Source organism: Lonchura striata, chromosome 2 (assembly GCF_050655825.1).
Source record: "Lonchura striata isolate lonStrDom1 chromosome 2, ASM5065582v1, whole genome shotgun sequence".
In the NCBI taxonomy this organism is placed as follows: domain Eukaryota; kingdom Metazoa; phylum Chordata; class Aves; order Passeriformes; family Estrildidae; genus Lonchura; species Lonchura striata.
This window is the reverse complement of record NC_140704.1, coordinates 137,047,026-137,069,106: the sequence shown is the minus strand read 5'-3', so window position 1 is coordinate 137,069,106 and position 22,081 is coordinate 137,047,026. Positions and strand designations below refer to the sequence as shown.

The window sequence follows — 22,081 nt, the reverse complement described above, 5'->3', positions numbered from 1 at the left end:
CAACAGGGATAATAACACTTTACTCATTTTCACTCTGAAAATTGTACTACAACCACTGGAAATACATCAAAATAAAAGTACACAACCAAGAAACTAAACCCTCCCAAAGACAAACACAACATTAACTCACAGGTATCAATTAAACAGAAATGTTTTTGAAAGAAGTTGGGAGTTTAAAAGCATGTAACTGACATTACTGAATTTTCATCTGAAAAGCTCTGCAGCTGGGAAGCCTAATTGTATTTTCAGCAAGCTTAATTGTGTTTCCTTACTCCAGGGGACAGGAATTCCCCAGATGCTGTTAACTGATGGGTCTGGTTCTGCTTTCAACTTGCAAGTAAGCAAAAATATCCACAGTATGAAAACCACCACTGTTTCCACTGGTATTAGCAGCTGGAAGTGCCCATATTAGCATTCAGCACTGCCCACAGCTGGGTCATTCCAGAGGTACAAACTACTCTCAGCACCTGCATTCACTAGTAAACCTTAATAGATATCTGACTTAGACCACACAGGAAGCCATTGTGAGGTACCAAACATCTTCAGTGCCCAAAACCTCAATAGAGTTAAAAAGTATCCACCAGATCCATTTCTGTATTTACTGGTGTTAACTGTTTAAGAACTTGCTTCCTGGTTCTGAAATTTGGTATTGGTTTGTGAACCTAATTATTGATTTTCCAAGAATTCAGTCCAATATCTTGAGAGTATTTATGCAGTTATGGTGTTATAATTGATTCAACCATGGTCACTATATCTCTCCTCTTTCCTGAATATTTATTCAACATTTTTCATTATGCTCTTATCATGATATCTCTTCCTGCAGTGCAAAATAGAAATATTTATAATAATTTTATATCAACTTGATGTTCATTAAACTGAAATTTTAAAGCATTTTTTATTGCACCAATCACTACTATTTAAGAAACCTGATGTGTTTGATACAAACAGTTAAAAGTCATCAGTAAATCCACTTAGATTGTTTCAGAAATGTTCTTTTTTACTACTAAATAAACTTTTTATACATCTCTGACTTCAAATTCTTCATCAGAATTGTCTTAAATTCATCTTATTTGATGAATTTTCTTCCAAATTAATCCAATAATTTAAAAACTTCTTCTAGCTATTTCCAGAATTTTTTCCATCACTCAGTAGCATGTACAGCAGAAGAAATGAAGGTATCTTCTATTCATGTTTTCTTACTAATAGTTTATATGGGAAAAACAAAAACAAACCAAAACAACACAAAACTAGGATTACTCTGGGATAAATATACTGCTCTCCAAAAACTATACAAGTTAACACTTTACATTATTCATACTCTTACTCATGTGTCATACCTCAATAACCTCAATATCCTGGGAGGTTATTCCTCTTTAGTAAAAGCCATGCTGAGTTTTTTCCGGTAAAATTTTGAAAGGATGAAATAGGTAGAAAGAAGGTGATAAGGAAAAATATATTGAGTAGAGGTACCAAAGGACTGTTTTGATCTACAGTCTCATGCAAAAAGTCTAGAGAATCATCGCTGGAGAAAGTAGCTCTTAGCCTACAATACCAGGTGAGCCTATTTACAAGTATTGAACACTAGAAACCTCAAGTCAGCAGTTTTCATATAAAAAGAGATGTAATGCCAAAACAAGCCCAAGACAACCATAATTATTCTTCCCAAGTGATGAAAGCAGACACTCATAACTCTGCTGTCTTGTGTGAGTGCATCCTGAACATACTCTTTACATTTACACTACTATGAGGGTGGCTGCATGACTCACAGAAGCATGGCTTCAGGGGAGAGAGATCAGTTCCATTAAAGTCTGACTAGTTCCAACATCCTTTGATTTTATGATTCTGACTGCTAAGCTTATAAAATAATAAGCTCTTGGAAAATTCAACCAAAAAGAAGAACACTAACCTATAAGCATCTATTTTGACATATTTTTAAACTAGATAATTCAAAAAACACTATAATGTGTTGATCTAGTCTCCAAATCCAATAGTATTAACTTAAATTTAAAATGTTTAGAATACAGAAAATACTGACAAAATAACAAATATCTATGGTGAGGAAAACTTTAATAGAGTGGAGCAGTGCAGACAGCCAGAATAAAATACATTGGGAACTTGCTTAAGAGAGATAAGAAAATCTTTAAACAAGAAAACCAGTAGTCTTAAGTTGGAAGAAGATGGTCTATGAAAACAATTTTTGTGTTATTAGAAGGAATTGTCTTAACTAACTGGCATCCAGAAATCATATACGTGAAGCACAGCCTGGCTGTACATTCTGGTTTCTCTGTTAGGTTTCAGAATTTTGTCTGCGCAGGAAGGCTGTAGAATTGCTGAGCTCCCACGCTTCCCTTCCATTTCAAGCACTCTAACTGTTGTTCTACAGCATAAAGTTTTTGTCCTGGGCTTATATTCCTAATGGGAATATTAATTCAAAATGAAACCTCACCAGAGGGCAAACAATGGCATAAAGCATGCCATGCAAAGTGATTCAGATAATATAAACCCCTTGGAAGTTCAGATTTTGGCATTTGTTATGTTCACTATGAGAATCATGAACTGCACCACAATTCATCAACGTAATATCACACATGTATTTTTTATTTTCTATCCAATTATGAGAAGACAATTGTTCCCCGCTTGAAGAGAAAGGCAAACATATTAAAAAAGCTGATGAAATTTTCTACCAACTTTAAAAAAACATATGAACCAGACTATATTATCTTTTTCTTTTGCTTAGTCTCTGCCAATTCATCTCCATAATATGACTAAGAGATTATTTTATCAAAATAGATACTCTATAAGAAAGCTAGGCATATGTTGCTTATCGCAATATTTCCTTGGTTAAAAGAAAAAAAAAACAGTTATTAAAAAGTTGCTTCTACAAACTTGAATTTCCCTCAAATTGACATAAATAAAAACTTACATACCATGAATGGTTGAAAATTTATAGATAATCCATTAAAAAAAACCTCTACACACTATAGCTGCTGTGGCTGCAATAATAGCCACCTTTAAATTTAAAAAAAGTTTTCTACAAAGTAGATCTATATTTTCAAGAATTCATAATTACCTGCATTTACTTTTTTTTTCATATTTTCACCATAGTTTAGTCAGAGTGCCTCAGAAATAAAAGCCACGTCTCTGCCAGTTTAGTCTCTTAAAAACTAGGAAAAAAATGGTTCAGATTTCATTTAGCAACCTAAAACCATCCTATGCCACTTCTTGGAATAATCTTAATTGGAACTAGTACTCTTGCATGTAAAATAGGGTTCACATCACTTCCACTTACAGAATACAACACGCGAGTCATTTTAAGGAGAATGACATTAAATTATCATGAATGATGTCGAGCCAGTTGTGTGCAGCAGCTGGGGTCTGATCCTCTCTAGAAGTTTTGAACTTCGTAATAACAAGGCTTGATAAAGCATATAAATTGATGTATGACTTTTATCATCAATTCTTCACAGAATGAAATGCACAATTCTTCTTTGGAAAATAAAACTTAAAGCATTCATTAGGGTTACAGTTAATGCCAAAATGTGTGTATAGCCTCTATATTTTGCAAGAACACCTTTTGCCTCTGTCCTAAATGTTGCATTTGAAACTGAGGCCGCTGATTCAGCTGCAGGCTTAACATGGTTTCCTCTTATTATAAGAGTATCACTTCTGTCTTGTTTAAGTTAAGCTTAAGCCAGCAATTTCTAAATCTATTTGCTTATCTCATTCAGACAACCTGTCATCCCTCTAGCAGTACTGTCTATTTCTTTTCAAAAGCAGTTCAAATCAGGATATTGTCAGCATATTAGTAGTGCCACAGCCTGTGACATTCACGAAACCTGAGAAATTGCAAAAATTAGAGCAAAAATATTTCCCACAAAGCTTTTAGGACCTTTCTATGTTAATTTATTGTCCAGTAAGCATCACCTTACACCTCTATGCATATACATATGGAAACACTCCCTCAATCATATAATATGTTTTACTTCTGTTGCATGACCAAAGCTTCTATAGATTTCAGTACACAAAATAGGCCAGATAAAACTCCAATTCAGCCCTATCTTATAAATAAGTGGATGTTTTCGCTTTTTATTCTTTTATCCAGCTTATTATTTCAGTAAAGTATATAAACACATATGTCACTTTGGAGGACTTCTTTCACCTTTTCCTTGCCCATAATTCTAACTGCTGGTCAGCTACGTATTTCTGGTTGTATTCTTTCTATATGCAAGCCTGTTTTTATAACCCCAGATCCCAAATTCTCCATTATACAATACTACATGGTTTTTGTTTAAAGTTTGGTTCTATCTTTCACAAATAGACAATAGGTTTCTTACATTTTCCAGCTATTTTTAAAATTTCTTATTAATAAAGTATATTAATCAACTTTATTAATTTTTCCAAAATGCAGCATCTATTCTTTTTAATTAATCATGTTCTGTATTCTGCTGCATTACAAATCCATGTGTGTTAAGGATTAAAATAGATCAGTTGGGTTACAATTAAGAAATATATTTCTTATGATCACTACATTTACCTGTTCAAAAAATGTTTACTGTTGTCTGCTGATAAAACTGAGTTCTACTATATTCATAGAATCATTAAGGTTGGAAAAGACCTCCAATATTGAGTTCAATTGACCAAACACCACCGTGTCAACTAAACCACTGCACCAAGTGCCACATCCACTCATTCCTTGAACACTTCCAGGGCTGGTGAGAGCATCTCTTCCCTAGGCAGCTTCTTCCAATGCTTAACAAGCCATTTCTTCACTGAAGGGGTATCTTAACCTCATTAGCATTATGAACAATCCAACCAACACAAATAAGTTTTTCTTGTATTAAATATTTTGAGAAAAAGGTCCAGGGCAATCATACAGTCAGGAAACTATCATGTTACATTGCAAATGGTAAATTTAGTAGTCTCAGTAAGAGATGCAACGAGTTATCAGAATCAAACACAGAAGTTGTTTTGGTACCTCATGTTTGATATATTAGAAAGACAAAACTATTTTCATAGTTAAGTGGTACTTTGTGGATTTCTATTTTACTTTGCAAGAGCTACAATCTCCCATTTTTTTTAAATATACTGCAAAACTCATTTACTCTGGGTTTTTTCTATCTATCTTACTGCCCTAGGAAACAAACACAGCAGAATGTTAGACTTCTCATGACTCCAATGTCACAAGTGTATTGGCTGCAGACCTATTTTTCTCTTTCCAGAAATTATTCTTTCAAGTGGAGTGTGTTGTTTTTAACAGGTTGTATAAAATAGAGCAGTCTGAACAGGAGCTACACTGACTGCAAATAAACCCACTGAGTATATATATAGTGTAAATTGTATTAAATAATTGTTGGTGTGAGCTTGCTATCATATGTCCATTAGATAATTTGAAGACATTCAAAACTACCTTGTGGTTGGCAGACATATTCTTTATGCAGCAAATTTAGGATTCAAAGCTAATGATCCATTGATTTATATTAAGTATTTGAGAAATGCCAATCTAGTTTAACCAGAATTCATTAGAAATTCTAATAAACAGAAAATTTTATTGTTTTGCTGGAGTAGTCTAGCACAATAGAGAAATTAATTTAATTTACAGAAAAATATGCAGGAAAAGGTTTTACTGGCTATCATCTGACAGTAATTTTCAATCTTCATTTCCTTATGGGGACAAAATGACTTCCTGAAAAAACACAAATATCTGTTTATTGACAAGCCATTTCTAGCAGAAAAAAATACCTACATTGTGCTAAGCAAGGTATATTTTTAACCTCTCATAGAATTAGTCTAGTGAAAATACGAAAAGACAATGAAATAATATATTTATTTTGAAATTGTTTAGCTACAAAAAGCTTTATGTTTAATGATTTTTATGCTGATTGTATTTTATCTACTGTTCATTAATAATGTGGTCATAGCTATCAAAGAAAGAGAGGCTCATTTTCTGCTGTCAAATTCCATGATGGACCTCTTATGGCTCTTAGCAATCAACCAAACTTCCAGCCTGAAAATAAACAAAAATGTTTATGAGAAAAGGGAAAAAACCCACCATCTTTTCAATATTTGTGTATCTTTAAGCAGCAAACATTAGAAACTTTCCTGAATCACTGCTTAAATATACAGAGCTCTCCTATCTTGAATACTGTCACGCTGATCACTGTCAACTAACAAAGATCTAATCAGGCTTTTAAAAGGAGATAAGACAGCAACGATGACCAGAAGAAATTTCCATCACAGAAGGAAAAACTCTGACTCTGCAGCTTAACTGTATAAAACATAATAGACTGCATGGAATATAATAAAAATGTTTAAAGATTATACATATTATAGATAGATTATATAACACAACACCAGCAGTTCTCATTGAAAATATCAGGAAGTAGTTTTTAAGCAAACAAAGGGTGACAACTTCTCCATACAGATAATTAAGCTGTAGAATTCATTTTCACCAAGTTCTGAAACAAGCATATAAGTAGGTTTAAAATGGGACTGCAAATAACTGTGACAGATTCCTTATTGCCAGGGAATAAATCCAGCAGTATGCATCAGCCACTGCCTCAGGAAGTCACTAAATGAACCATTCTATGCATACCCTTCTCCTTACGTATGTTCTCAGGTATTCATTGCTGAATACTGCCAATATACAATATTACCGTAGTGAAATCTTAGTGCCTTCTAGCATGGGAAGTCCTTATTGTGATTGGAGATTAACACCATTACATAATATTCCAAGATTCATGCAAAAGAAAGATATAAACCCCAAGTCAAACCCTTAGGCACAAGACCACCACATCCTAATGAGGAACAACCTGAATACACCTTTTACAAAATATATGCCTTATAAATCTGAAGAACTAAAATGCTGACTGATAAGCATCAAAGACAGCTGCTTCAGGGGTCAGCTAAGAATCTCTACTCTTTAAGGATGAACATAGGGAAATATCTCAAATGCTGCTGACAAAACATGATGAAGTACACATGTGCTGAAGATAGACGTATTCTTCATCAAGACAAGATATGCATGACCACTCTCAATATCAGAATGATCACAGAAATTGGGAGAGGTGCCTAACAACTGCGGGAAAGAAAATGTCACTTCCATCTTGAAGATGCATAAAGATCTACAGAACCACAGACTGGCCAGACTAATCTCTGGGAACTATTTCTAGGGACATGAAATACAAAGAAGTGATCAGGAGTCAGCAGGCATTCACCAAGGGAAAGTCGCACTTGACCAATGTAATGACCTTCTACAATGAAATGACCACAATGAGGGGAGAGCAGTGAATATTGTCTATCTTGTCTCCAATAAGGCTTTTCTCATTGTCTCCCATAGCACCCTCCTAGAGAAGCTGATGAAGTACAGACTGGATGAGCAGATTTTGAAGTAGACTGAGATCTGGCTGAATGGCTGGGCCCAGAGCAGGGAAATGAATGTCTAGTTGGAGGCCAGGTCCTAGAAGTTTATCCCAGGGGTTAATATTGAGTCCAGTGCTGTTCAATAACTTACTGATGTAGATGATGGGGCAGTGGGTACTTTCAGCCAGTTTGTGAATGACACTAAACTGGGAGGAGTGGCTGATACACCAGAAGGTCACTTTGCCATCCAGAGGGACCTTAACAGGCTGGAGAAACAGGCTGACCAGAATCTCACAATGTTCAGCAAAGCAAAATGCAAAGTCCTGCACCTGGGGAGGAAGCAGACACCAGTGCAGGCTGGGAACTGCCCAGCTGGAGAGCAGCTCTGCAGAAAAGCACCTGGAAGTCCTGGTGCACACCAGGTTGAACATGGGCCAGCACGCCTTGAGGAAAGAGAAGTGAATGGCATTCTGGGCTGTATTAGGCAAAAACATTACCATGAGGCAGAAGGAGGTGATCCTACCCTTCATTCAACACTGGTGAAGCCACACCTGGAGTTCTGTGTCCAGCCTCCCCAGCTAAAGAGAAACATGGGCATACTGGAGATAGTCCAGTAAAAGGCCAGAAAGATAAGGACTGAAGCATCTCTCACCTGAGAGCAGACAGAGAGCTTGAACTTTTTATCCTGGAGAAGAAAAAGTTCAGGGAGAAGATCTTACCAATAAATACAAATACCTGAAGGAAATGTGCAAATAGAATGGATCCAGGCTCTTTTCAGCAGTGTCCAGTGACAGGATCAGAGGCACAAACTGAAGCACAAACTGAAGCACAGGAAGCTCCCTTTGAGCAGAGAGAAACACCTTTCATTCTAGGGGTGACCAAGCTCAGGCACATGTATCTCTTGTCCAAAGATTTTCTAGAGTCTCCATCCCTAAATATATTCAAAATCCAGCTACACATAGTTTTGAACAGTGCCCCTAGGTGACCCACATGAGAAGAAGGGTTGGGCAAGATGACCTCCAGAAGTCTCTTCCAACCTCAATCATTCTGTCATTTTGTGGTACAGAACTCGTGTCCAAGAGCATCAGACTAATCCTACCTCTGCCCATAAGGACACATGGTCACTAGTTCTACAGAAATACCTTTTCCAGAGCAAAAGTGAAATCTGTAACATGATACCTTGTTTTCAGACACTACTAACTCCTATTCTGCTGTTGTTCGTCCCATTTTATCCTCCCCAGATTCACTGTAAATAAGCTTTTTCATCAGCAAAGGTGGACAATCAGGTATATCTCAAAATTCGACTCAGATACTGCCAGTGATTTCAAGTGGAAAATGCCACAATATGCATGAATAGTGGTAAAAATTTCTACACACATTTATTCTCCTCCCTAGTATCTCACAGTGTTCTCCAGTACAACACTTATTTGCAGGCCATTAATGTCAGAAAAATGAATAACATTTAAAAGTTGCACCATTAGTATTTCTGTTCAATTTTCTCCCTGAATGTTTAGAATAATCATGAGAACAAATCACAATAATTAATACATTAATGAAATTATCACATATAAGTTGTGCTTTTAAAAGTCATTTAGTCCATTCTCTTGTTCCAACACAGGACCAGCTACACTTGTGTCTCTTCTAACAGGTATTTACTAAACCTGCTCCTTAAGATTTTCACAGCTTCCAAACAAGTCCTAAACAAAGTATGCAAGCATTTTAATTTTTCTTTCCATTAAAAGGTTCTCCCTACCCAATTCAGTCCTCCCTAATGCAACTTAAGTTTACTCCTTTCAGCTTCACCTTGAGATGAACATACTGAAGTGATAATTTCCTTTCACTTGTCTATCTCCTTCACTCCCAGGGATTTTCCCTTTAGAAGGCTAAATTAACTCATGTGTTTGATTGTTTCCTAGCACATATTATGGCTTTTAGACACCTAATTATTCATTCCTATTACTCTCCAATGAATTACAACTGCTCCACATAATTTTTGAAGGGTATGCTATTCCAGGTGAGACCTTATCAAAGCCTAGCAGTGGGAAAACATCTTCACAGCACTTCTGGCTAGTATCTGTGCATTCCTGTATGACATTAATCTCTTTCAGGATACTGGCTACAGCTCAGCTTATATACTATTAGGTTTCCCTGATTCTCTGCCAAAGAACATTACCATACACAATTTTTCTTTGTCCTATGTCAACCACATAAACTACCCCTACAAAACACTACCTTGCATTTCTCCTTCTGATTAGCATCATAACCATAGCCTGGAGTTTTCAGGATAATTTTTTAATATAATTCTGCCATGAGGTGTTAACACAAGACTGGGAGAAGTGCATCTATAAATTCAGTGAGTATACTAATTAATTTCTTAGTTATATAATAAAAACACTGAACAAAACTGGTTCCCAAAGATGTCACCATTCGAAAAGATCCTTCAATTTATTAATATTTTTTGTTAACTATAACTCGTCTGTTTACACTGGTCATATCGTATTTTATGTTTCTTGAAAGCCATATGCTTCATATTTACACCAGTGAGCAGAACAACATTTGCTGTAAGGAAACTGGGAATACAAAGTACTGATGTGTTGTGAACAAAATGTAATATTGCCAGTATCTAATAATAAGCCCAAAAAAAATTAATTACTATTAACATGTACACAATTTTATAAGCAGTTAAGTGAGAATATCAGAAAGAGAGCTCAGAATAATACATTGATTTACAGAATATCACTTTTATGTCCTATTTTTCCATTTAATTAGTGAAGTTTTTTCACCATGTATTCTCAAAAAGCATCATTGCTTTCATGTCCCACAAGTATGAAGGTACACTTAAATACATGTACTAAAAAATAAACAAAAATTGATTCTGCCTGGAAAGTAATTAGTAAGTTAGCATGCTTTAAACCAGTTATGCATGAGTTCAAAAGCAAACATTTCTTTTATCACACAAGCTTACAAAGCATAAACCTCTGGAAGACAGAAGAGAGAGCAACTTAACTGTTTAAAGCTTAAATAACACCCAAAATATATTTTAGCTATTTGAAAATTTATAATAAATATTTTTTGTTTCTCTTTATTAAAGGAATATTTTCCCTCCATGCTTTAAGTTCTACTCTAAGACACAATGTCCTAGCTTTGCCAGTTTCTGTTAAAAATTAAGATTTTCAGATAGAAAAAAAAAATCATATAAAAGGTTCACAGATGAAATACTGTGTCCATCAAAGTCAAAATTTCCTCAGCTTTGATTGACGCAAGATTTCACCTTATATCTGCTGAAGTTCTGAAACTTTACAGATATTCTAAAAGCATGAAAAAAAGGACATGATATTTACCTGATCCTTAGAAAGACCTTCTGACATATTATGTAGATTCATATAGCATTCTATGCATAACTCAGACCATGCATGTGCATAGATATGCTATAAATAATGCTACATGTCTTATCATTCCAGCTCCTCATGCACAGAAAACAAATCACTTCAACAGAAGTTTCATTATAAGGAACATTTGCCAAAAAAAAAAAAAAAATCAACAAAACACAGAGTAATAGCAGCTCCTTACATTGCACTCTAATGCACTCTAATCACTTAAGATACTGATAAAGAGAGTAAGACTTGATTTTCAGTTTTCCCTTTGCAAATGAGGGGTTGGAAGGCAAATGGTGCTCAATTTGTAAAATGCCCTCACCTGTATGTTCTAAAGGGGCAATTATTTTAATTACACTCTCCAGGATGTTCTAATGCTATATAGATGTTACTTAATCTACAGAGAGCAGCTTACTTACGTCTGGGGCTCCTTTTCATTTTGCTGTTTTTGCTGTGGTTGAAGAACGTTATTTACCAGCTCAGTGATCCCACTAAAGGGAAACCACCTGTTTAAACAAGCAAATAATGTGACTGAAAAACCAATAAAACCACACTAGTGTAAATGTTTTCTTATCCAACGTTAGTAGAAATACACAGGCAGAAAAGCTAGAGCCGATGGGAATGTGAGCTACAGAACTAAGTCAGCCACTAAGGGTGTAAGGGAAGTAAAGTTCTACAATTCACCAGTTCACAAGCAGGCAGCAAGAACCTACATCCAGCTAACGTGTGGATGGAGTAAGAAGCTACAGGCAGCTCTCTTACAAGCCAGTCAGGAAGCAGATGACAAACTACCTGCAGCCTATCAGGTATCAGTGAAAGCTAATACCATCAAAGGTGCAGAGAGCAGAACATGGCAAAGGTAGAAAAGTCAAGCCTATTGCATCTTGAAGATACTTTACTTACTGTGTCGGCTGTGGTTTTTGCTCTTCTTTGACCCTAAAAAGATAAGTTTGCACAACTGAGTGCAACATGTTGAAAACAACTACCCTGAAGTACTAAAATCTGTATCAAATGGGAAGGGAAAAGTTCCTATTTTCAGTTAAAAGGATTTGCTTTAACATTTGTTGTATGTTTAAGTTGTACTATGGGCTTATTTCCATTTAGTTTTAAAAGTGGGGAGTGCCAAGTATAGAAAAATTTAATATGTTAATATTTAGTTAAAACTGAAAATTAAATTGGTAATGTTCTTTACCTGACTTTCAATTTTTTTGCACATAATACCATATTAAAACATTTCCAGCAATACATTCAGCTACAAATACAAAGGAAGGTGCTTTGATTATGTGAACTACAATCTATTTCTTTTTTATTCACAACCAAAATGCCTGTCATAGTTCAAGACAAATTTTTAATATGTAATATGCCATTTAAAATGCAATATACTAAATTAATAGATTAAAGGAAAATCTGCATTATAATTATTAAACTACAGTGATGTCAGGACTTGTAGACAACATAACTAAAATCTAAGGAAGGAAAGCTAAGGAATTTTACTCATCAGTGAACTTTACTAGGACTTACTCAAAGAAATAACTGGATAATACTTATAGTAGGTCTGTTCAGTATTGATTAATAGTTCTCCACTCTCTTAAGGAAAACATTCCATCTAAAATACATGCTTTAACTTAAATGAGCAAGCTGGTGTTCTATACCAAACCAATGCTGGTTTCAGCGGTGGTAGAGTTAATTTTCTTCACAGTAGCTGACATGGGGCTGTGGTTTGACTTTGTGCTGAACAGGGTTGATAATATATAGATGTTTTTGCTGTTGCTGAGCAGGGCTTGCACAGAGCCAAGGCCTTTTCTTCTTTTCCAACTGCCACCCAGGTGAGGAACTTGGGGGTGCATGGGAGGTTGGGAGGAGACAGAGCCAGAACAGGAGACCCAAACTGACCAAAAGGATAGTCCAGACAATGTGGCATCCTGCTCAGTAAATAAAGTTGGGAGTGGTAGGAGGAGGGTGGGAGGGGGCGTATGGAGTAATGCCATTTGCCTTCCCAAGTCACTGCTGCACCTGATGGGGCCCTGCTCTCCTGGAGATGGATGAACACCTGCCTGCCCGTGGAAAACAGTGAATTCATTTCTTGATTTGATTTGCTTGTGTGAGTAGCTTCTACTTTCCCTATTAAACTGTCATTATTTCAACCCACAAATTTTCTGTCTTTTACCCTTCTCATTCTCTCTGTGCTCCTACTGGTGAGGGAATGAATGAGCAGCTGCCTGGGCTTTGTTTCCTGACTGGGGTTAAACCATGACAAAACACAAGAATAGAGACATTTACCCACAGGAATATTTACATCCTCTAATTGAAGGTATAGGTCTTAAATATCAAGTTAGGATCTACTTTCCCTTTATGTTCAAAAACCCAAAAAGGTTTCTATAGAGATACTCTGAATATCTCTATAGAGAATACTCTCACCTAACTAAACAGGAGGCACAGGCTCACAATTTTAAGTGGATGCTTAGTGTTGCACAGAAAAATAAAGCTGACCAAAATACCTCCATATCTCGTCCACCATATGATATCACAGGAAGTAACTCCCTAAACAGGACTCAGTGGCTACATGAGATTTAAATAAGTGGACAATGAGAAACACTAATATCTCTCCAAAACTGAGTACCCAAAGGGAAAACTGAACATGCAACACACAGTAAAATGTGTTTTGCCTCTTCAGCACTTTAGAAATGTATATAAAAAATAACATTCCAGTACAAAAAACTAAATAAATAAATAAACAAGGCCCACAAAATCAAGCAGGTATATTAAACAAAAAAAAAAAAGAAAAAATAAAGTAAAAATAAAAATGTCACATGCCATTGCAATTCCACTCTACCATGCATCTTAATCATATTATTATCTTTAATCAAGATAATCCACACTTGTTTTTCAATGCAAAAAATTCAAAGCAGGAGAAAAGGGAGGGATGAGAAATCAAAGCATGTCCATACTTTTCTTGCTAGGTAGCTCAGGATATTTAATTTAGATCCCCAACATTATGACAGGATAACTTAAGGCTCCATGGTCAGCTGTGAGAAGGAAATTCCCAGATAATAATTCGGATAATAATTCAGTTGCCTACACAGAAGTAGACACTGAAATATGACCTCCCTGACAACTAGACATTTAAAACTGAATATATCACTAATCTATGTATTCCTTTCCGTACATGATTTCCAAACATACATACTCAAATCTTTTAAGTTATTACTTCATTGTGAATTGTTCTATTAAACTAAAGAAAGAAAATATGAGCACTTCACATAATCAGATTACAACCAGCATCTTTTCTTTCGATAGAGGCCATGGTCCATCCTCTTTCACATGTGGAATTGAGAACAAATTATTGTAAGATCCTAGGTGTGTAGTTTGAAATCTTTGGTGCATTGTTTTTCAACAAGATCCAGCATATTTACGTTATAATATGTATATGGTGGCTTCAGTTGCAGCTGCAAAGTCTTGGAATTTTTTAATATCTTACAATCAATTTTAAGTTTTGTATCATTAAATAAAATGCATTGTCCATTATAAGACATGTTGAAAACCTGCATTGAAAATTAATTTTTCAGCATTTTATAGGAACACTGTGTTCTAAGTCAGGATATGATATGACCCTACAATTCAAAATATCTCTCTTACAAATTAATCTTTTCACCTCCTAGAATTCTGTCTCATTCACTCTCACTTTCCAACACTGCAGTTATGTGAGGACAAGAGCTTCCATTATTATATAACAGTGACGCATTCCTTGAGCACTCTCCATACATCCTCCAGTCCCTGGATTAGGAAATTATCTTCCTTGGCTTTATAACGAGCATAGGAAACAAACTACAAATTGAAAATAAATTATTAAGAAAACTATTGAATTAATAGATTCTACCATATGATTTTAAATTAATATTTACCTTGTGGATCAACAGGCCTGAACCCTTCAGGTGTACAGCCAGGTATTTATCTTTCAAGGTCAGAGAATGGATACAGATTCTGGATCTAAATCCAAAAACCACTGACTAGTTTCTGCTTCTTTTTTTCCAAAAGACTTCATTCAGATAAAATTACAAGTTGTAGCAACTGATAGAAATAATTATATATTGGATGAAATGCGCTGAAAGTATTTTTAGCATTGCTGTGGTTTAAATATCTTTTTCTAGACAGAAACGGACAAAAGAGAATCCAGATAACTTGAACCCTGTCTACATGTACACATACAGTTCTATTTCCTTTGGTTACAAGAGCTGTTTTGTGTTTCACTGGATTTTGTACTCCCATATTTATGCATTGCTTTCTACCCTCCTTTCAAAAATCAGCAACAAACAATTGCTTAAAAGAAGTATCTTGCCATGTCACCAAACCCCCAGACTTCCATTTTCACAACAGACCGACTGAAATACCCCAAGCAGTATAACTACATACTGCTCCTTCCAGGCTACACGTCTTCATTTAACCTTCCTATGTCTTTTCAGCTCTATCCACCCAAAACTCTGCCAAGAACAGTGTCAGTTCTCATTATTCACTAGAAACAAATTCTGATCTAAAAACACCAACAGGCTGCAGATAATGTGTCTGATCAACAGTAACTGAGACAATGTATTCTAACAGTGCAGAATACTAAGTATCTTACCACCTATTCTAAAATGTTAGAGGAGTTTGACAATTTTGTCACAACTTTTTTTTTAAGGATCACAACTCCATACACTACTCCACTTGAAAACAAGCCAGGATTTTTCTACTTGCCAAAAACAATGAATTTTTACACCTTGCACCTTGCACCTCTGTCCTTTGAAACATATACAGCACCTTTACTCGTGTTCCTCTGCAAGTCTACACAGTCCATGTGCCAGACCCCTTTGATCTTTTCCAGTAGCTGGAATCATTAAGCTAAATCTCAAGTCTCAGTGAACAGTTTTTGATGTTAGGTTCTCTCCATGTATTAAAAATTTCCTCAAAGATTAAGGTTATTCCCACTGCCACAGGGAATGAATATGAGAAGAGAACAGAAAGAAGAGTGAAGAGAGCAAGAAAAATGGAAACAGGAGACTAGGTAATGAAAACATCAATATAAAAATTATTATTATCCCTTTAAACTCCTAATACTTTTCTATTTTTCAATCTACTGCCACCAGTAAAAGCTTCTCTCTAAAATCTACTATGTCAAAGCCATAAAATATTTTTTCCAAAATGCACTTTGGAGATAGGTAGATGAACAAGCACTCTGTTACCAGAGCTCATCTCTATTTTCACATACTTGGATACATAGCCACAAAAACATAGGGGAAGAACTCAAATGCCTCAATCTATGAAAATAACCCTTAAAACAGATTTTACACCTCCTAGATATCTGTAGTAGTCCTTCTCAAGCGATGTTTGGGGAACCCATATTTTAGAATCAGCCATCCTTGGCAGGGATAAACATCATAATACCTACTGCTAACCCAGTAATACTCACAAGATTCACAACTTCATGGACCTACAAGCACAAGTAGATCAAATCTGTAGGAGTAAACTGGGTGTACCTAATGTCTCCTAGAAACACTGTGTGGGGTTATATATAACACTATATAACTCTATATCACTTTCATTTGAAAATGCTGCAGGCAGGTAGTTTGAGCCTTTTGCTCAATTATAGTCAATGCTTTCCATATTTCCTAACCACCTCAGTGGACTAGGATAGACCAGCATGGAAGTTTTTTCTAGCCCTTCTGTTGAAATTTAGGAGATTTGAAAAAACAAGTCAATCTTTTGCTTGGAACTCATCCATGAAAAAACATCTAAATATATTTTATTATCACTATTAATGCTGTAATTTTGCTATTATCAATTTAATAAAGCTGTTCATTCTTCTAGAGTAGTTATTTTTATTAAATATATTGCCTAGGAAATCCAGAGAGTGGAACACTTGTATGAAATTGTTAAGTTTAGAGAACGTAGATCCTAATGACAAAGCAGGATATATGTGCAGTAGTCTCAATGAGCAATGCATGTTACACTGAATTTGATTAAGAATCAACATAAGATTAAATATTAATGCACCAAACTGGTTTTCCTAAAGCAAATCATACAGGAAGGATGAGGGACAGTCTCAGATCTACAAAAAGAATTGTCAAGTTTTGCTTCCTCTGCAGATACCATACTGACATTGAGCTCTAGCTTTGTTCACAATAAAGTAATAGAAATAGTTGAGAGAAGACAGTAGGAGAGAATTTTGTCTCAAACCCAGATTTATATTATATGCAATAAAAATCTATAAAGCTGCTTTCAAATAAAAAGAGCAGCATGAATGCTAACTACTTCATAAGAAATTGTATTATAAGGTGAATTAAACTGAATACTATTCTCAGGATTAGTATTTTTCCTGCTTTGCATTCCAGACCCCACTAACACAGATGACAGTAACTTTCACAAGAATCAAGATGCCAACATCTTTGAAGTCTTCTCTCTCTCTTTAATAACTGTCTACAATTATAAGAGGATTTGAAATATTCCAAAATCACTTGATAGTTAACAAATGTCTTTTCAATGCACAACTAGCAAAAATATTTTAATGAAGGTATGTAATTAGCTTTCTCTGGAATTTATATATTCCCATTGTGATAGTATATGAACATAATAATCCCTAAAAGTATTTACCATTGGCAATATTTCTTAATTTAGAACAACTTCCTCCCCTGAAACTTATACCCTTGAAAATGGCACTGAAAATAACATAGATTTAAAGAAACAATGATAAAATTCTAACCTCCCTTCCTTCTTGCTTCCCTGTGCCTTCCATTATTTCCTTCCAAAAAATTGCATTTGGTGCATAACTATATCCAAACCACGTTGGGGATACCCATTCCCTCATTTTTATTGTGCTGAAAGGGAGGGAAGATCATCAGCTCCAGCAACATTCAGAGGTTTCCACCACCCTGTCATAGAATGCAAGGTTCATTAATCCATTTTCCTAGATTGCCTGCTGTGGACTCTTTTTTTTCCCTAAATCTTCATAACAGTATTTCAATGATATGCCCTGCACCAAATGAACAAAAAAAAAAAAAAAGGATTAGTTGCAGTGACCGCAGTGACTAAACTCACACATCGGAAGTCAAGACACAGCACAAACACAGTATATTACTTTGCCTGCATTCACTCTTGACAAAACAGGGGAGTTAACACAGACATATATTCAAATACAACCAACTATTTTCTTGAGAAGGCATCTCTACAGATTAATTAAGTTAAATTATGTAAGTATGTTTAACTCCAAGAAAGGAGGTCAAATATAAATCCATGTCAATTATATAACCGTAACATGTTATATATTACTGAATTACTTCTTTGCATTGATTACCCTATTGATGGTATAAGAACATAGACATAATAACATGCAGTTTAACTATTTTGATCAAACTTAAGGTCTTTATATTACTGTTCCAAGTGTTTTATTGATTTAGAGAGTATAAGTAGTTGAATTGAGAAGGATCCTATTTTGGACAACAAAGTAATGTCTTTCCAAAGGAATATTTTCTTGAAAATATATGCAGGTGATTTAACTGTAAATTTGTTCTGTTGGTAACAAAATACCAGTAGTTTCCAAAAAAGAACTTCTACAATCAGTAGCTGAGCAGTAATCGGATATTTGATATAAGTGAATAAGCAGGTGGAGAAGTTGGGTACTTGGGCTAGAAACAATATCAGAGAACAAATTTAAAACCTGCCTAAATCCAAGCTTAAGAGGTTAAACATTCCTTGAAGTCCAAACTAAATTTACCTTAAAGATGTACAAAGACAATAAGAAGGCACCATACACACTTTACAGATGAGCACAGACATATACATGCTCCTGTATAAGAGTCTAAGCTGAATGAGCTCCCTGAATGAGCCTCAGATGAACATCATCCATAAACATAACAAGTTCTGTGAGATAAAGCCTACTCTGATATTTAGATGTTAATTACAAATGGGTTGGTTTAATCTAAGGTTCCAGACAAACAGTCACAAAGTGAAATTTTGACACTAATATTTTTATAAAATATCAACTAAAATGTGGTTCACTGTGACCAAAACCAGTGCTCAACAGCCCTGTAGTTTTAACTCTAAAACTGAAGAAATGACAGTATGTTTTGATTATTTCAGAATCAGCAAAATAAATCAGATTCTGCTTATCTTAGGATATGAGCTCCTCAGGGCAGAAGTGTTTCCTACCATTCATTTCTGGGATGGGAGATGGAGACAATGTGATCTACAAATGAAAACTCCCTCGCTTCTCACACATCCTAATTCAGCCAGACTTCTTCCCTGCTATTTGTTATGGTGTAAAATGATAAAAATGAGTGCTAAACTCACCAATCAGCACATGAGAAAGTTATTATAGAACAACTGTGTCGTGGTTTGACACAGAAAAAGAATCTTCTCGGAAGGAAGAGGTCAGTTTGGATATTGACCAATTGAAGGTGGACACGCCTCTGAGAACACAGAGGGGTTAAAAGCAGAATTCCCAGGGGAACTCGCTCTCTTTGGTTCCGCTCAGCCGCAGTGCAGCCTCTCCCCTGCCCGGCCGTGGCTGGGTGGGGAGGGGGAGGCCCATGAACTGACTGAGGTGGGCCCAAGGGTGGAGGGACTGGAACCCCCTGCAGATGGAAGGGTGGAGAAATCTGGGATGTCTCCGTTCCCCCCCAGAGTCTCTCTCTCTCAAGAGAGAAAGAGACAGCGGCAGGTTTGTCGGCAGTTCACCGTGGGGAAGGAGAAGAGCGAGGGGGGCGCAAGGTGCCCAGCTGCCTGTGAGAGCCAGAGAATCCGGGCAGAGAGCCATCCTTGGGAGTCGGGACTTTTAACCCTTCCTGAGAAATGAAAGCTTTGTGAAATTTTTCTCCTCCTCGGTTTGAAAGAGAAGAAGAGACACAGCTTGGAAGGAAAAATTCTAGGTGGGAGGAGATGATGGAGTGGCTTTTTGGCTGGACTTTTTCTTGGTAGCCACAGACTGAACCAATGTCCTCCTCCAAGAGAGACTGTATCTTAGGAGGATGCCAGTGAGCCAAAGAGACCTGCTTCAGCTGGGAAAAGACAGAAGTAGAGCAAACAGAGAAAAGTTAGGGAGGTTTGTGGTGGTGACCCTGTCTTCAGAGAAGAAGAAGAGAAGAAGATCTCTGTTCTTGGACCCTCAGCCCCAGGGGAAAATGGGGGGGGACTGTGGTCCCAAAAAATGAAAAACTGAACTGTTGTTTTTTCCCATCTTGGCAGGGCATTCTTGAAAGGAAAAATCCTAAAAGCAGTCTGTCCATCCATGCATTGGTGGTGAGAGCACTGTGCATGGAAAGGAGAAGGGTCACCATGGCAAACTTTTTCTCCGGGCAGTGCCATGAGTGACATGGAAGCACAGGATGTGGAGCTGTGTTTCTTGGGGGGTCTGTGGCATGGGAGAGACTGTCTCCCTCAATGGACTGAGTATTGATTGTCTGGGGGGTGGAAACATGATTGGGGTCCAGGTTGTGTCTCACTGTGATTTGTTGGATTTGGGTGGTGGGGGGAGGAATGCTTTGCAAGGTTTTCATTTTGAATTTCGTGTGGGTTTTTTTCCTTTCTTTTTTTCTTTTATAGTAGTATAGTCATAGTAGCTTAATAAAGTTTTTTTCCCTTGTTATTAAGCTTGGGCCTGCTCTGCTCTGTTTCCTGATCGCATTTCACAGCATTCAATTGAGGCTGCATTTTCATGGGGGCGCTGGCATTGTGCCAGTGTCAAGCCATGACAAACTGTAATAATAAATAAGTACTACAATGAACAGTAGCCATTATGGTATGCACAGTTATACATATACTGTATGTATATACAGTATATACATATACTGTATAAAACATACATATGTTATATACAGTTCCACTAATTAATTCATGGATCAATGCTCTCTTTTGAAGGTTATACAAAATTGCAAACAGGAGGTCTAGACCATAGAGGTGATATTACAAGGTCTGTGTTTTTGTCCAAACCTACCACACAGTTTAAAATGGACTACAGCAGTCTTTTCCTATATTTAGTACGGAAAAAAGTATTTTGTTTATCACAGAGTAAGTGGGAATTTCTAAGACAGAATTTAAAAGCTCTCAGCATTACAATTTGTTGCCCAGTAGCAGTAGGCCAGATGCTTCCCACGTAGGTATCGTGTCTGGTGAGGGAATGAGGTATGTACAAAAATTTTGAAAAACAAAAATTATAAAATAATAAATTATAGAAAGTCTTGGATCACAAAAAGTTGTCAAAGAGGGCAACAACTAGAAAACAGTATAAACAATCTTAACAAAGTAATTATATTGGGTGAAATTGTAAATTTCAATCCTAAAACTCCAGAAGTTTTTTTTAGATTAGCATGTTACTAATATTTTTGAATTAGGAGTTCCACAGATTTGCTTTTTTCTGGGTAAGCATCCAATACCTGTCATTTGTTCATCTCTAGCATCATATATAATAGCTGCAAGATTGGACCAGCTAATTTGCAACACATAAAGCCAAAAATTAGCCTATATTAGAAATACAGTAAGAACAAAATAAAGATCAAATGAATGCATATGAAGGATGTTAAGGGCAGCAGATAAAAAAAGCACACAAGTTTAAGGAATACTTGAACCATAGCAAATATTTCTTTAAAAGTAGTTTACCTGTTCAGTTTCTATCAGCTCATTTAAAGAGCAGCTAATGTTGCATCATTCTTCACTATAATGAATTTCCAAATCCATTTCAAGGACATGAGATACAAGTAAATACCTCCTTGAATCTAATCAGTTTATTCTGTCAGTAGACCCCTTTTTAAACAAAACAAAACAAAACAAAACAAAGGCAATGTTCTTACAAATAACTTTCAATTTCTGTCAAAAGATCACCTTTGAGACAACAGTCACTGCCTGCTGTATGTTTGGTCGCAATAAAGTCTCCCTGACACAATCTGAAAAGCCCTGCTTCTCTCTGATCTCAGTGCTCATATTTTATACAGGCTGAAACTGCTCACATGGGAGCCTGACCATTTGTTCACAGCTCTAGGTAAGTAGCAACTGCCTTCACTCCAGATGTTTTAGCTAACTGAGATTTAAGCACATGTATATTTCAATTCATTGGAGGGAAATAGTTTTATTTGGATTTAATTTTTTTCTCCAATTTAGTAAATGTTCCTCTCCTAAATCCTGAAGATATGTGGATATTTCAGGCAGATGACTTACAGAGAATGAAACAAATCAATCTGAGACAGCAGGCAACAAATCTGAAAAAAAATGTTGGATTTGCCTCTAATTTTCCAAGAAGGAATAGAGACAAAATTGTCCAATTGTTACATAACATTTGTTATTAGATGCAATTTTCTGTAATCATGGGGACCTCATAGCAAGTCTTG

At 36.0% G+C, this 22,081-nt stretch overlaps 1 protein-coding gene across 34 annotated transcripts in view; it reads right to left on the bottom strand.

Annotated features, from left to right (window-relative positions):
* Positions 1-22,081, bottom strand: part of RIMS2 (regulating synaptic membrane exocytosis 2) — a 447,424-nt gene that overhangs the window by 372,867 nt on the left and 52,476 nt on the right. For 30 of the 34 annotated variants that reach the window (XM_085573910.1, XM_085573913.1, XM_021546502.4 and 27 more), the window contains exons 2-3: positions 11,637-11,669; positions 11,153-11,239 (exon numbers count right to left, since the gene is read on the bottom strand). The exons of the other annotated variants lie outside the window; for them this stretch is intronic. In XM_085573910.1, the coding sequence (XP_085430036.1) occupies positions 11,153-11,239; positions 11,637-11,669 (120 nt within the window). The remainder of the gene's footprint in view (positions 1-11,152; positions 11,240-11,636; positions 11,670-22,081) is intronic. 34 annotated transcript variants of the gene reach the window in all.